Source organism: Salvelinus namaycush, chromosome 24 (assembly GCF_016432855.1).
Source record: "Salvelinus namaycush isolate Seneca chromosome 24, SaNama_1.0, whole genome shotgun sequence".
In the NCBI taxonomy this organism is placed as follows: Eukaryota; Metazoa; Chordata; class Actinopteri; order Salmoniformes; family Salmonidae; genus Salvelinus; species Salvelinus namaycush.
In genome coordinates, this window is record NC_052330.1 from 23,475,746 (window position 1) to 23,489,558 (window position 13,813).

The 13,813-nt window shown below is 45.8% G+C and overlaps 1 protein-coding gene across 1 annotated transcript in view; it reads right to left on the bottom strand.

The window, feature by feature from the left end:
- Positions 1 to 13,813, bottom strand: part of LOC120019360 (MAM domain-containing glycosylphosphatidylinositol anchor protein 2-like) — a 261,309-nt gene that overhangs the window by 62,588 nt on the left and 184,908 nt on the right. Inside the window, exon 12 of the mRNA XM_038962652.1 lies at positions 11,554 to 11,731. Within this exon, the coding sequence (XP_038818580.1) occupies positions 11,554 to 11,731 (178 nt within the window). The remainder of the gene's footprint in view (positions 1 to 11,553; positions 11,732 to 13,813) is intronic.

Below are 13,813 nucleotides of genomic sequence, written 5' to 3' on the forward strand. Positions count from 1 at the left end.
TTTTTATTAACTATAATATTCTAGAGCTACACTGGTGACCTATCTATCATATCACTACAGTTACATAAACATGAGAAGAATACTTTCATATTCCAGAGCAACACTGGTGACATTCCACTAAAAGACGGTTGTGCCAGTTACAGAAATATAATCCACAGAACAGGATCCAGTAGAGTGTCCCTCTTATTAAAATACCTGTCAGGGTCATTGTGCATTCTACCTGCCACTCTTCTGCCTGGCTTCATCAATATTCTTCATTGATAATTTAAGATGGTTTAGCCAGGTGGCAAACACAGAAAGGTCAAGGGTAAGAAACACTGTTGTTTTTTTCCCCTCAATTTAAACCAGTTAGCCCTGTAGCTCATTTTTGTGTGGAGTAAATACAATTTAAGCTGTCAGGAAGATGCATGAGCTTTTTAATGTTAGATTCCCCGTGAGTAGATGTGCAACTTCAGCTTAACCGCAGAACTGTGTTACAGCTACTGGCAATGATTTATGGAACTCAGCAACTCATGGAAGGAATAGATTTTAATCCACTCGATTAAATTTGATTTGAAGTATTAACAAATCATTCCCAAAATGAAAACATTGGTTAAGAACTGAAGGGACAGCCAGGTCCCCTATACACTGAGGCAAACTGAAATAGAGGCGATTCATGGAGATAAAAGAAAAGAGAGCCATTTTTCAGACTTATTGTTGTGAGGCGGTCTTTGTGATTGTGTATTGAGAAATCCAACAGTCAACCATGATGTTTTTCCTATAATGAGGACAGACACAAATCAATTCTAAAGGTAAAATAACTGTTGCAGCCTTGTAGCAGTCCCACTCATTCAAACACATTGACTTGAGAGGTTGAATAGTTTAAAGCATACAGCAGGGTTCCCCAACTGGTGGCCCGCAGGTTTTATTTGCCCTCCCCCCACACAAGTTCTCTGAGCAAAGTAATAATAATAAAAAATTAAATGTCATTGTTGGACATAAAACATTGTAAAAACATCAGGAAATCAGCTGCAAGTGATTTTAATTTAGGATATCTTTTCCTCAGTATTCCGACACTGTCACGCCCTGGCCTTTGTTATCTTTGTTTTCTGTAATAGTTTGGTTAGGTCAGGGTGTGACAGGGGGGATGTTTGTGTGTTCTTGTCTTGTCTTGGGTGGTTGTAGTGTCTAGGGGGTTTAGGTAGAGTAGATGGGTTTGTGTTTGAGTGTAGGTGTCTAGGTATGTCTATGGTTGCCTGAATGGGTCTCAATCAGAGACAGCTGTCATTCATTTTCTCTGATTGGGAGCCATATTTAAGGCAGCCATAGGCAGTAGGCTTTTGTGGGTAGTTGTCTATGTTCTATGTTGCATGTGTGCACTTAGTTCGTTTTAGCTTCACGATCGGTTGTTTTTTGTTCATTTAATAAGTGTTTGTTTTTTCTTCATTAAAAGAAGATGTCTTTTTTCCACGCTGCGCCTTGGTCCACTCATTCTTCTCATAACGATCGTGACAGAACTACCCACCACAAAAGGACCAAGCAGCGTGTCAAGCAGCAGCAGGAACAACCTACACAGGATTTCTGGACATGGGAGGACGAATTGGATGGTAAGGGACCTTGGGCTCAACCTGGAGAATATCGCCGCCCTCGTGAAGAGCTGGAGGCAGCTAAAGCCGAGAGGTGGTGGTATGAGGAGGCAGCACGGAGGCGAGGCTGGAAGCCTGTTAATCAAGCCCAAAAATTTCTTGGGGGGGGGATACAACGGAGTGTGGCGAAGTCAGGTAGGAGACCTGAGCCAACTCCCTGTACTTACCGTGGAGAGCGAGAGTACGGGCAGACACCGTGTTATGCGGTAGAGCGCACGGTGTCTCCTGTACGTGTGCATAGCCCGGTGCGGTACATACCAGCTCCTCGTATCGGCCGGGCTAGATTGAGTATTGAGCCAGGTGCCATGAAGCCGGCTCAACGCGTCTGGTCTCCAGTGCGTCTCCTCGGGCCGGCTTACATGGCACCAGCCTTACGCATGGTGTCCCCGGTTCGCCTACACAGCCCAGTGCGGGTTATTCCACCTCCCCGCACTGGTCGGGCTACGGGAAGCATACAACCAGGTAAGGTTGGGCAGGCTCAGTGCTCAAGGGAGCCAGTACGCCTGCACGGTCCGGTATTTCCGGCGCCACCTCCCCGCCCCAGCCCAGTACCACCAGTGCCTACACCACGCACCAGGCTTCCTGTGCGTCTCCAGAGCCCTGTTCCTCCTCCACGCACTAGCCCTGTGGTGCGTGTCTCCAGCCCATTACCACCAGTGCCTACACCACGCACTAAGCCTCCTGTGCGTCTCCAGAGTCCTGTGCGTCCTGTTGCTTGTCCCCGCACTAGCCTGAAGGTGCGTGTCCTTAGCCCGGTACCTCCAGTTCCGGTACCACGCACCAGGCCTACAGTGCGCTTCAGCCGGCCAGAGTCTGCCGTCTGCCCAGCGGCGCCTGAACTGCCCGTCTGCCCAGCGGCGCCTGAACTGCCCGTCTGCCAAGCGCCGCCTGCGCTGCCCGTCTGTACTGAGCCTTCAAAGCCGCCCGTCTGTCCTGAGCCTTCAAAGCCGCCCGTCTGTCCTGAGCCTTCAAAGCCGCCCGTCTGTCCTGAGCCTTCAAAGCCGCCCGTCTGTCCTGAGCCTTCAAAGCCGCCCGTCTGTCCTGAGCCTTCAGAGCCGTCCGCCAGTCAGGAGCCGCCAGAGCCTTCCGCCAGACAGGAGCCGCCAGAGCCTTCCGCCAGACAGGAGCCGCCAGAGCCTTCCGCCAGACAGGAGCCGCCAGAGCCTTCCGCCAGACAGGAGCAGCCAGAGCCTTCCGCCAGACAGGAGCAGCCAGAGCCTTCCGCCAGACAGGAGCAGCCAGAGCCTTCCGCCAGACAGGAGCAGCCAGAGCCTTCCGCCAGACAGGAGCAGCCAGAGCCATCATCCAGCCATGACCAGCCAGAGCCGTCATCCAGCCATGACCAGCCAGAGCCGTCATCCAGCCATGACCAGCCAGAGCCGTCAGCCAGCCATGACCTGCCAGAGCCGTCAGCCAGCCAGGATCTGCCAGAGCCGCCAGCCAGCCAGGATCTGCCAGAGCCGCCAGCCAGCCAGGATCTGCCAGAGCCGCCAGCCAGCCAGGATCTGCCAGAGCCGCCAGCCAGCCAGGATCTGCCAGAGCCGCCAGTCAGCCAGGATCTACCAGAGCCGCCAGTCAGCCAGGATCTACCAGAGCCACCAAAGCGGGTATTGACAATGGTGGAGTGGGGGCCACGTCCCGCACCCGAGCCGCCACCATAATAAGGCCCACCCCGGACCCTCCCCTTCTGTGTCAGGTTTTGTGGCCGGAGTCCGCACCTTTGGGGGGGGTACTGTCACGCCCTGGCCTTTGTTATCTTTGTTTTCTGTAATAGTTTGGTTAGGTCAGGGTGTGACAGGGGGGATGTTTGTGTGTTCTTGTCTTGTCTTGGGTGGTTGTAGTGTCTAGGGGGTTTAGGTAGAGTAGATGGGTTTGTGTTTGTGTAGGTGTCTAGGTATGTCTATGGTTGCCTGAATGGGTCTCAATCAGAGACAGCTGTCATTCATTTTCTCTGATTGGGAACCATATTTAAGGCAGCCATAGGCAGTAGGCTTTTGTGGGTAGTTGTCTATGTTCTATGTTGCATGTGTGCACTTAGTTCGTTTTAGCTTCACGATCGGTTGTTTTTTGTTCATTTAATAAGTGTTTGTTTTTTCTTCATTAAAAGAAGATGTCTTTTTTCCACGCTGCGCCTTGGTCCACTCATTCGTCTCATAACGATCGTGACAGACACTTCCGAAGAGACTAACAATATTGGTCAATTTGCAGTCTACAAATCATTTGTTATTATGTTACGGCGCCCTGACCATCTGCTCAAGAAAATAAAAATAGACCCACGGCTGAATCTAGTTGATGATCCTTGGCATACAGTATGCCTACAGTTTGGAGTAAAAGATTAAGGAGATGTAGCTATAGGCCCTTTTATATTTCCAAGCATATCGATGAGACTGAATCCCATGTCCAAACACTGTAGTTCCACAGTGCAGCAGAGAAATAAAAGGCTCCACAGAGTGGAATCATTCTGGTTGAGATAATAGTTTTATGCTTTAGCCGCGGGCCTGGAAACAGATGCTGCTGATTTTTCTGACAGTTCTATTCTTTTATTCTCTAGTGAGCACTCCCAAGCCGAATCTCTCTCCTCTCTTTTTCTCTTTCCTCTCCCAATTTCTCCTTTCTCTCCCCTGTTTCCCCTCCTCTATCGCTCTCTCCTCCAATTCGCACTCTTTCCACATTTCTCTCTCTCTACCATTTTCTGAGGCCTTGCTTAAGAAAATATGTTTCATTTGACTGATATTTTACCTGCAGCCTCTGAGTCACACAGCCGTAGTCTAAATGAATGTCTATTTCAGTCATATCTTTCCCCCTCTACCCTCTCCACGACACACCCACCCACACCCACTTCATGCCAAGCAGTGCCATTACAAATATATTTTCATTTCTATTTCGTGTAGTAATTGTGTTTTACGAGCAGACACAATAGACCGAACTTGACAGGTAGTATTGTCACAGCATGCTTAAACATTATTTGGTCTGATTGTCCAGGTGCAGTAGCAGTTCCTGAACAACAAGTTATGACTGGCCCATCAAAGACATTGTGTTCCCTATAGCGTACAGACATTTGAGGTGCCTACTGAATATGTTATAGACTGGAAATTGCGTCATACTGTGTAGACTGTGGGTGCTAAAGAGCTCCCAGGCAAGCTGTGAAGACTTAAAATGATCCTCCATTTCTCCATTGTTCCCACACAAATGGTTCAATTAACGAAAGATGATGAGAGATAGAGTAATTGTAACAGTTAGGACTAGGCTAGAGTATATGAGTGTACTCTTTGCTTGTATGCTTGTAGGTACACTTCTAAGTAATGCCTTATTTAAACGTGAACTTTACAGAGTCAGTATACACTTTATTTAAACTCAATTATCTTGAACACCATTATATACTCCAAAGCATCTGCCAGGGAGACTAGATGTGTCTGCCAGGGAGACTAAATGTGTCTGACAGGGAGACTAGATGTTTACTAGATGTGTCTGCCAGGGAGACTAGATGTCTACTATATGTGTCTGCCAGGGAGACTAGAAGTCTACTAGATGTGTCTGCCAGGGAGACTAGATGTTTACTAGATGTGTCTGCCAGGGAGACTAGATGTCTACTAGATGTGTCTGCCAGTGAGACTAGATGTTTACTAGATGTGTCTGCCAGGGAGACTAGATGTTTACTAGATGTGTCTGCCAGGGAGACTAGAAGTCTACTAGATGTGTCTGCCAGGGAGACTAGAAGCCTACTAGATGTGTCTGTCAGGAAGACTAGAAGTCTACTAGATGTGTCTGCCTGGGAGACTAGGTTTCTACTAGATGTGTCTGCCAGGGAGACTAGATGTGTCTGTCAGGAAGACTAGAAGTCTACTAGATGGGTTTGCCAAGGAGACTAGGTTTCTACTAGATGTGTCTGCCAAGGAGACTAGAAGTCTACTAGATGTGTATGCCAAGGAGACTAGGTTTCTACTAGATGTGTCTGCCAGGGAGACTAGATGTCTACTAGATGGGTTTGCCAGTGCATCTTGTTTCAAATCCACCATGTTGACTGTGATACGAAGAGCTCATTTACAGCCACACACACTAGGGTCCGGCTAAGACGCACACACACACACACACACACACACACACACACACACACACACACACACACACACACACACACACACACACACACACACAGAGAGAGGCAGTGACTTCACCTTGGCAGGCTTCCATGTCCACTGGTCCGCTACTGTATTACAAAGCAAAGCGTTTAATGGCAAGGCTCAAGGTGCCGATAGGCCAAAACAACCCAACCGTTCATAAACCCCACAACCTACAATCCCCTGCCAACGCTTGCTCTCCAAGATTCATATCAATCACGTTTAAAGGGTCTGGTCTTGGTGAGGGGCCATCTCTTAAAGACTGTGTGATGGCGTGTTCACGGCTCAAACCTGCCAACCGGAATAATCACTGTGAATTCCAGAAACACTGCTTGAATCTCGAGGACAGAAATAACTTTGGGATCACATCCCTGTGTCCTTCATTTGAAATGTTTTCCCTTTCCCTCTCTCTTTTCACTCTGTTTTTCTCTCTTATTCTATCTGTATGCATTACAGGCTATTATTGTGCTTCAATTTTCAGCTTGTCTCCTGCATCGAGAGAGGCAAGGAAAAGAGAGGAGAGGAGAGGACAGAAGAGGAAAAGAGAAGAGAGAAGAGTACAGAAAAGGAAAAGAGAGGAGAGAAGAGTACAGAAGATGAAAAGAGAAGAGAGGAGAAAATAAGTGAGGAGAGGAGAGGACAGAAGAGGAAAAGAGAAGAGAGAAGAGGACAGAAAAGGAAAAGAGAGGAGAGAAGAGGACAGAAGATGAAAAGAGAAGAGAGAAGAGAAGTGAACAGAAGAGGAAAAGAGAAGTGCTGAGAGGAGAGAAGAGGAGAGAAAAAGAGAAGAGGAGAGAAAAAGAGAAGAGGATAAAAGAAGTGAGGAGAGGACAGAAGAGGAAAAGAGAAGAGAGAAGTGAACAGAAGAGGAAAAGAGAAGAGCTGAGAGAGAAGAGGAGAGAAAAATAGAAGAGGAGAAAAAAAGTGAGGAGAGGAGAGGACAGAAGAGCACAGAAGAGGAAAAGAGATGAAAGGAGAAAAGAGAAGAGAAAAGAGGAGAGAAGAGAAGAGAGGAGAGAAGATGGTAGAAGAGGAGAGAAGGGGATAGAAGAGGCGAGAAGAGAACAGAAGAGGGGGGAAGGGGATAGAAGAGGGGGGAAGGGGATAGAAGAGGAGAGAAGAGAGTAGAAGAGGAGAGAAGAGGGTAGAAGAGGAGAGAAGAGGGTAGAAGAGGAGAGAAGAGGGTAGAAGAGGAGAGAAGGGGATAGAAGAGGAAAGAGAAGAGAGTAGAAGAAATTAAAAAGAAGACAAAGTAAGAGAAGAGAAAACAAATTGGTGAGAGTGACTATACTCCCATCACTCTGAGCTTCTGAATGGATGAGCTTAACAGCAGCATTGTAAACTGCAGGGCATGCCTCAGCCCAGTCTCTGAACGCAGTGACACAGACAGGAGAGGACTGAATCACACAACTAGCTTATCAGTGACCCCCTCAACTGGAACACACAACTGGCTTACCAGTGACCCCCTCACCTGGGCTAGAGGGAGATAGACAGGTCACACAGCAGTGCTGAATATACTCACAGTCAGATTTAGTGAGGGTTTGGTCATGCCAGGGAGACAGAATGTTCACACACCTTTGGCTGGTATTCTGACCAGGTACTGCAGTTTCTGCCAGGGCAGACATGATATTTCATTCTTTCAGGACAAACACACCGTGTAATAGAGAGTCTTTGCTACACTGTCAATGTGTGTGGGACAGGTAGGGGCCACCCACACATTAAGTCTGTTTTGGAGGGGCTGTTGGAAAGCAAAGACTGAGTTTGGATCAGCAAACAGCTGCTGACTTTGTCACAACAGCAGAATCCCAGAGTGTGTCTGTGGGAGATTGGTGACACAGCCATTCTTCATACCACAGCCAGCTTGGGACACGAAGCAGTTTTCACTAACAAACTCAGCAAACCTGCTATCCTCTGCTGTTTGCCCACAAAGGAGGAATTGCTCATCCTGCCATTCTGTCAGACCTAAAAAGCTGTGTAAGCCTACATCATCATCATCATCACAGAACCAAATGATGAGTTAACTTAATCTTGGTCTACAGGAAATTGGTCTAATGTTGCTCCATAGTCATTATGTTACTTTCCTGCAAACTCAAAAACACTATGAAACATATGGGATAATTATATTTCCTATCAACTAGTGAACCTCAGGTGGTATAATAACACTGTAATTAACACTAACATAATGACATATCTTTTTTAATCAGATTCTTGTGCATGTCTCCTCCCTGATGACATGATATGATGCACTAGGGCAGGGATCATTAACTAGATTCAGCCGCGGGCAAATCTTTTCTTGAGCGCATGATCGGGACTCCAGAACATAATTACAAATCATTTGTAGACAGCAAATTGACCGCAAGAAGCCCGAACAGATATAATTTGACTAAAACATAATCATTTGAAACCTCCCTTACAATGGTATATGATCACGTCTCTATTATGCGTGAGAATACTTGGGAACAGATTTCCTAAATTAAAATCACTTGGCGCTGATTCCCTGATGCTTTTATGTCCAACAATGACAATTCAACCCCCCACCCCAAAAATATTAATATATATTATTATTTTTTGCTCTGAAAACTTGTGGGAGGGGGGCCTCCAGAGTGGAGCAACGGTCTAAGGCACTGGTTTGATCCCGGGCTGTGTCGCAGCCGGCCGCGACCGGGAGACCCATGAGGCGGCGCACAATTGGCCTAGAGTCGTCTGGGTTAGGGGAGGGTTTGGCCGACCGGGATGTCCTTGCCCCATCGCGCTCTAGCGACCCCTTGTGGTGGGCCGGGTGAATGCACGCTGACACGGTCGCCAGTTGTACGCTGTTTCCTCCAACACATTGGTGCGGCTGGCTTCCGGGTTAAGTGGGAAGTGTGTCAAGAAGCAGTGCGGCTTGGCAGGGTTGTGTTTCGCAGGACGCATGGCTCTTAACCTTTGCCTCTCCCGAGTCCGTACGGGAGTTGGAGCAATGGGACAAGACTGTAACTATTAATTTGATATCACGAAATTGGGGAGAAAAAAAGGGGGAAAAAAGAAAACTTGGGGGGGCAAATAAAACCACCTGTGGGCCAAATTCGGCCAGCGTTCCGCCTGTTGGGGAACCCTGCACTAGGTACATCATATGTCATTACATCACTCAGTTTCTAAATTTATTCATTTGGAGAATACTATACAGTATGAGAGTGATAATGACAGTAGAATGGTAATTACAACAATATTTCCTATGCTAGTCTCACAGTCACGTGAGACATCCCTAGCATACAGCAGCATGTCTGCTAGCATGTGGGTGTGTAGTAGTGGGAGCTGGTGCCGTCCCTGGCCCATTTCCAGGCCTACACTACTGTAATTAGCTATTAGTATAGTCACATGCACACGCATGTAGACGCACACACGCACACAGACACACACACACACGCATGCACACGCACACCAGGGCAAGGAGCTGCTCAGAGCTGCAGAAGCAGCCTCTCACAGCTCTGATGAGCTGCAGTAAAACTGAATAATTCAAAACTGCAGAAGTCGGGCAGCAGCTCATCTCAGGGTGCAGCACGCAGGCAGGCAGACGGTGTGTCTGACAGCTAGCAGCACAGTCAGTGTCAGAGTGCTTCTCAATCACAGGTCCTATAGCCTAGCTTAGCTAAAAGATATCTGCTAACTATAGCCTGAGCATCACTTAACCAGTAGTCATTCAGATACATACAACATTTACTTACACTGATGGTATGTCTTGTCATTCTGACAAAGGTTGCAGATGGGATCTTGAATTTACTGGCAGATGTTATGATGCTTTGTGTCTTCTGCTCTCTGGGTTAGCATGATAGCCAAGGTAGCTCTGGTATCTCACTGTCAATAATGGGTTTTGCTGTGGGTTAGCTAGCATAGACAAGCTAGCTCCTGAATAAGGCTGCATGATGTGACTCTACTGATGATTTGAAAAACGTCGCTTGAAAGGTATGAGCTCTGCTTTGTTTTTTGTGCAGACTGTACACACTTCGTCAGTCTCTCATTCACAATTTGAGAAGTACTTGATAATGCCTCAAATTTCCTGGCGGAATCATCTTTGTGTGGCCATAATGCACCTAATCCCTGGGTGCTGCCTGCTTGGGGACGCAAGTGAGCGTCCTTATCCAATTCCGAGGTGCATATTGGAGATATTGGAAGACCTGTCCACATTTATTTTTCGTCAACCAACAAGATGAGTAGGCCTAACGAACAGCAAAAGCACTAGCTTTTTTTTATTTAACTAGGCAATTCAGTTAAGAACAAATTCTTATTTATAATGACAGCCTACCGGGGTGGGTTCACTGCCTTGTAAAGGGGTAGAACGACAGATTTTTACCAGCTCTGGGATTTGATCCAGCAACCTTTTGATTACAGACCCAACGCTCTAACCACTAGGCTACCTGCCACCTATGTCAATCTACTATCCCCTATAGTACAAAGGTTGACCTATTCTGTGCGAGAAAAATAAATATTCTGCAACAGTTGTGGGATGCGATAGACCCAAATTAATACAACCACTAGCATCAAAAACATTTTTTTCACGCAATGAGACTGACGCAACAGATCCGAACGTTAAGTATAAAATGTTGGTAAACTATTCGTCTATTTCTTCACATTATAAGTGCAGCAATGTGCACACGGCAGTAGGCTAAAAGCGCAAATCTTCCATTCGTGGGAAACACCATTATCACCACAAATGAGATTATGCATGTAATGCTTGTATTATAAAGGTGCATTTTTATGGTGAAAATTATCTTTCACAAACTTGAAACTCACGTGCTGCGTATGTATGCCAGTTAGGCACTACACCCGCTGTAAAGCAGATTAATGTGCTTCATTTTAAGAAGTTATTTGGCCACTTTAGTTGTGATACAAACCTCATCAAAACATATGTCTATGTGACTATGATTCGAAAAAGTCACAAAAAAAGGCATTGTTTCTTGCCTTAAGCTGGGCATCATTCACAAGTGATAAGTGATAATATATAATTCACAAGTGACAGGCTAATATTGTCACCCATCAGACTATTCTTGATTAAATTTTGTCTTTCCATATACTAAATAATACATGTGTGAAATTTGTTTTTACTTAGAATGGACTATTATCATGCATGAAAATGCATGTCATCTCTACACTTAAATAGAGAATGGAGGACAATTTTCCTGTGGTTCATTTTCATGCCAGCCAGTTATGCTATACTCCGGTTGTAAAGATAAGCATTGTGCTAAATATTAGGAAAGTTTAGAAATAAATATGGTAGGCCTAGCCTATAGAAAGCTGATGGGATCCTCCTCTTTTTAAGAGGCATTCCCTCTGTTTTCTCACGCAATTGCATAGCATATAGAAATGTTGCGCAACATGAGCTTATGTTTGATTCGATTTTCGATTACATTTGCGTTGATGTCAGAGTGATTAGAGGGACAATAGAGTGCTGAGTACCAGGCAGCAAGTTTGCTAGGCTACTAACGACTATCAGCCACATCAGAGCTTAATTACTGTGACTAAACGGTCACGTGGAATTTGACTGCCTTCATGACTCATGGCGGTAATACGGTCACCGCAACAGCCCTAATAATATATGCCTGATGTTATTACATCCACAATCAAAAAGAACAACTAGATATACAGTAGGGTTCCCAAAATATCCAGGTTTTCCAGAAATCCCAGTTGGAAGATTCCCAGAATCAGGAGGGAATGAGCAGGAAAACAGGAATCCTCAATGAGGGTTTCTGGAAAACTTGGGAATTTTCTGAAAGTTATCAGAATTGTGCAACCCTAGACATACAGTACAGAGACTGATCCAATGGTCTACTCACCACTGTAGGTGATGATCCTGATGGTGGAGTCCCCCTCTCCGAAGCGTGTGATGGGGGTGAGGCGCACCTCATAGGCCTCTGGCTTGATAAGCTCTGTCAGGTTGTGTGTGATCAGCTCTCCCTTGGTGATGGTTCCTTCCACAGTGATCTCCTGCTCCCACCACCGCTGTTGTCCCATCTGGACAGGAGGACACATTACAACAGAGTTAGAATTCGTGAATCTAACACACACATGAATTCAGGGGCATGCAGGCACGGACACACATGGACACACACGGACACACACGGACACACATGGACACACACACACGGGAAGTAAATAACACTATAATAAGACTCCCACATTTCGGTGATTCAAACCAGTGTTGCCTTTGGGAATGGAGAAGAAGAGTAAGTCCAGATTGAATAATTGAATAGGAATGAGACTCATGTCATGAATGTAGTTTAGAAACCTTTACAAGACACGACAGGGGGCATGACCAGTAGTGATGCTAACCAATCTATAGTAGATTCTCAACACTTGCCTTTCCCTTCTCATCCTGGTCAACATCCTCTCACCAAACATGGTCATCTTTGAAGTTTCCCTCTAATCACAGTCCACAATGTTTCTCTATCCATCGCATCACACAGACCGGGCACGTGCCTTAAACACATCTTACATCCTGCCCATATCCCGTGTCTATCTTATGTTTTCTACTTTCAGAAAAATCTTAGCTTGTCCCAAAATAACATTTAACAGTTGACATTTTATTTTCTGTTGCTAACTATATTGAAACCTCAAAATAAAAACAGCGTTATTGAATATCTCCCCTACAGCTGAAAATAAAGACTCTAGTATTTCAAAGAGAGGCGTTATCCTCTCTCACGCCATAAAACAGTGAAAATTTGTTTCTTAAACTACAAAAAGGACATCTGTCTCCAACATCTGAGTTAATGACAGATACAAAAGCATTAACTGCAATGATGCCATGCAACACCCTCCATTGCATATCACCAGTACCCTTTTGTAACGGTGGCTTGTACAGTGCTCTCCATGCTGGCTTTACCATTTCATCAAGGCCCAGTTTAACCCTCCAAAGAGTGTCTTTTCTATTTTCAATTTATCTTTATTCAAAACCATGACACACCCCCTATATAAGTCCTTCCCATTCACCTCATCCAAACCCACCTCTTCCAACCCTCTCAAATCCAGTAATAACGCCTTTCTTTCTAACTCTGAGATATTGGGTGTAATCCCTAGTCTTGGAAATGGGACATTTTCGTCTTGTACCCTTTTCTGTGACTGTTGAGCATAATCCACTCTTCTGCTGACAGAGCCTTCCTGCAGCTTCCCAGCAGTTGTCTGACAATCCTTTCCGACCTCACCCCCAAATGTTAAGCCACCCGTCCTCCATCCGTTAAGGCGGCCCCAGCCATGTCCATGAACTGTTTTAGGGTGATGAATTTGCCCTTCACCAGAATCTTGGAGAAATGTAGAACAGCTGCACTTGTACAATCCAGTCTTGCCCCATACACCAGAGGTTCCTCCAGCAGCCAGTGCACTGACTCCGCTGTAGTGCTTCTGGACACCGTCAGTATAGTCTAAACCCTATGAAGGTCTCTGTAAAACGGAGGTACTCCCTCCCTAGAAATCTGGCTACTATCAACCAAAAATAAAGCCTTCTTTTAACCTAATCCCCCTACCTGCTTTAATACAGGACCTGCCACCCCTCTCCAAACCACATTTTCCGGTCCATAAACCAACATTTAAATAAACTGGAACCGGGAAACAGCAGCCCTACTAGCCAGATGTACAAGTCCTCTTTTGACAAATACAAAACACTTTGTGGAACCCAATGATATTTATCCCAAAATAAATCTACAATAATTGCCTATATCTTAGCCAGAAAGCCAGACGGTAGCTCTAAACGTGACAACCGATGCCACAGTGCAGAAGCAACCACATTGTTAACAATAATAGTGCGCCCCCTGACACGAGATAACAATCAACGCCATATCCTCATCCTCCCTTCCACCATTTCAACCACCCTATTCCAATTTTTTGGGGTACACTCCAATATACTTAACCTCCCTTACACCATTTCAGCCCCCCTAGCAAAGACATGATCCCTCCAGACCATTTCCCAATCTGTAAAGCACAACTTTTTTCCCAATTTACCTTTGCAGAGGATATTCCCCTAAACCGATCAACCATGAGACTCAAGCTATCCACCTCCGCTTGATTTATCACTAAAATAACTCTAAAATAATCACTAAAATA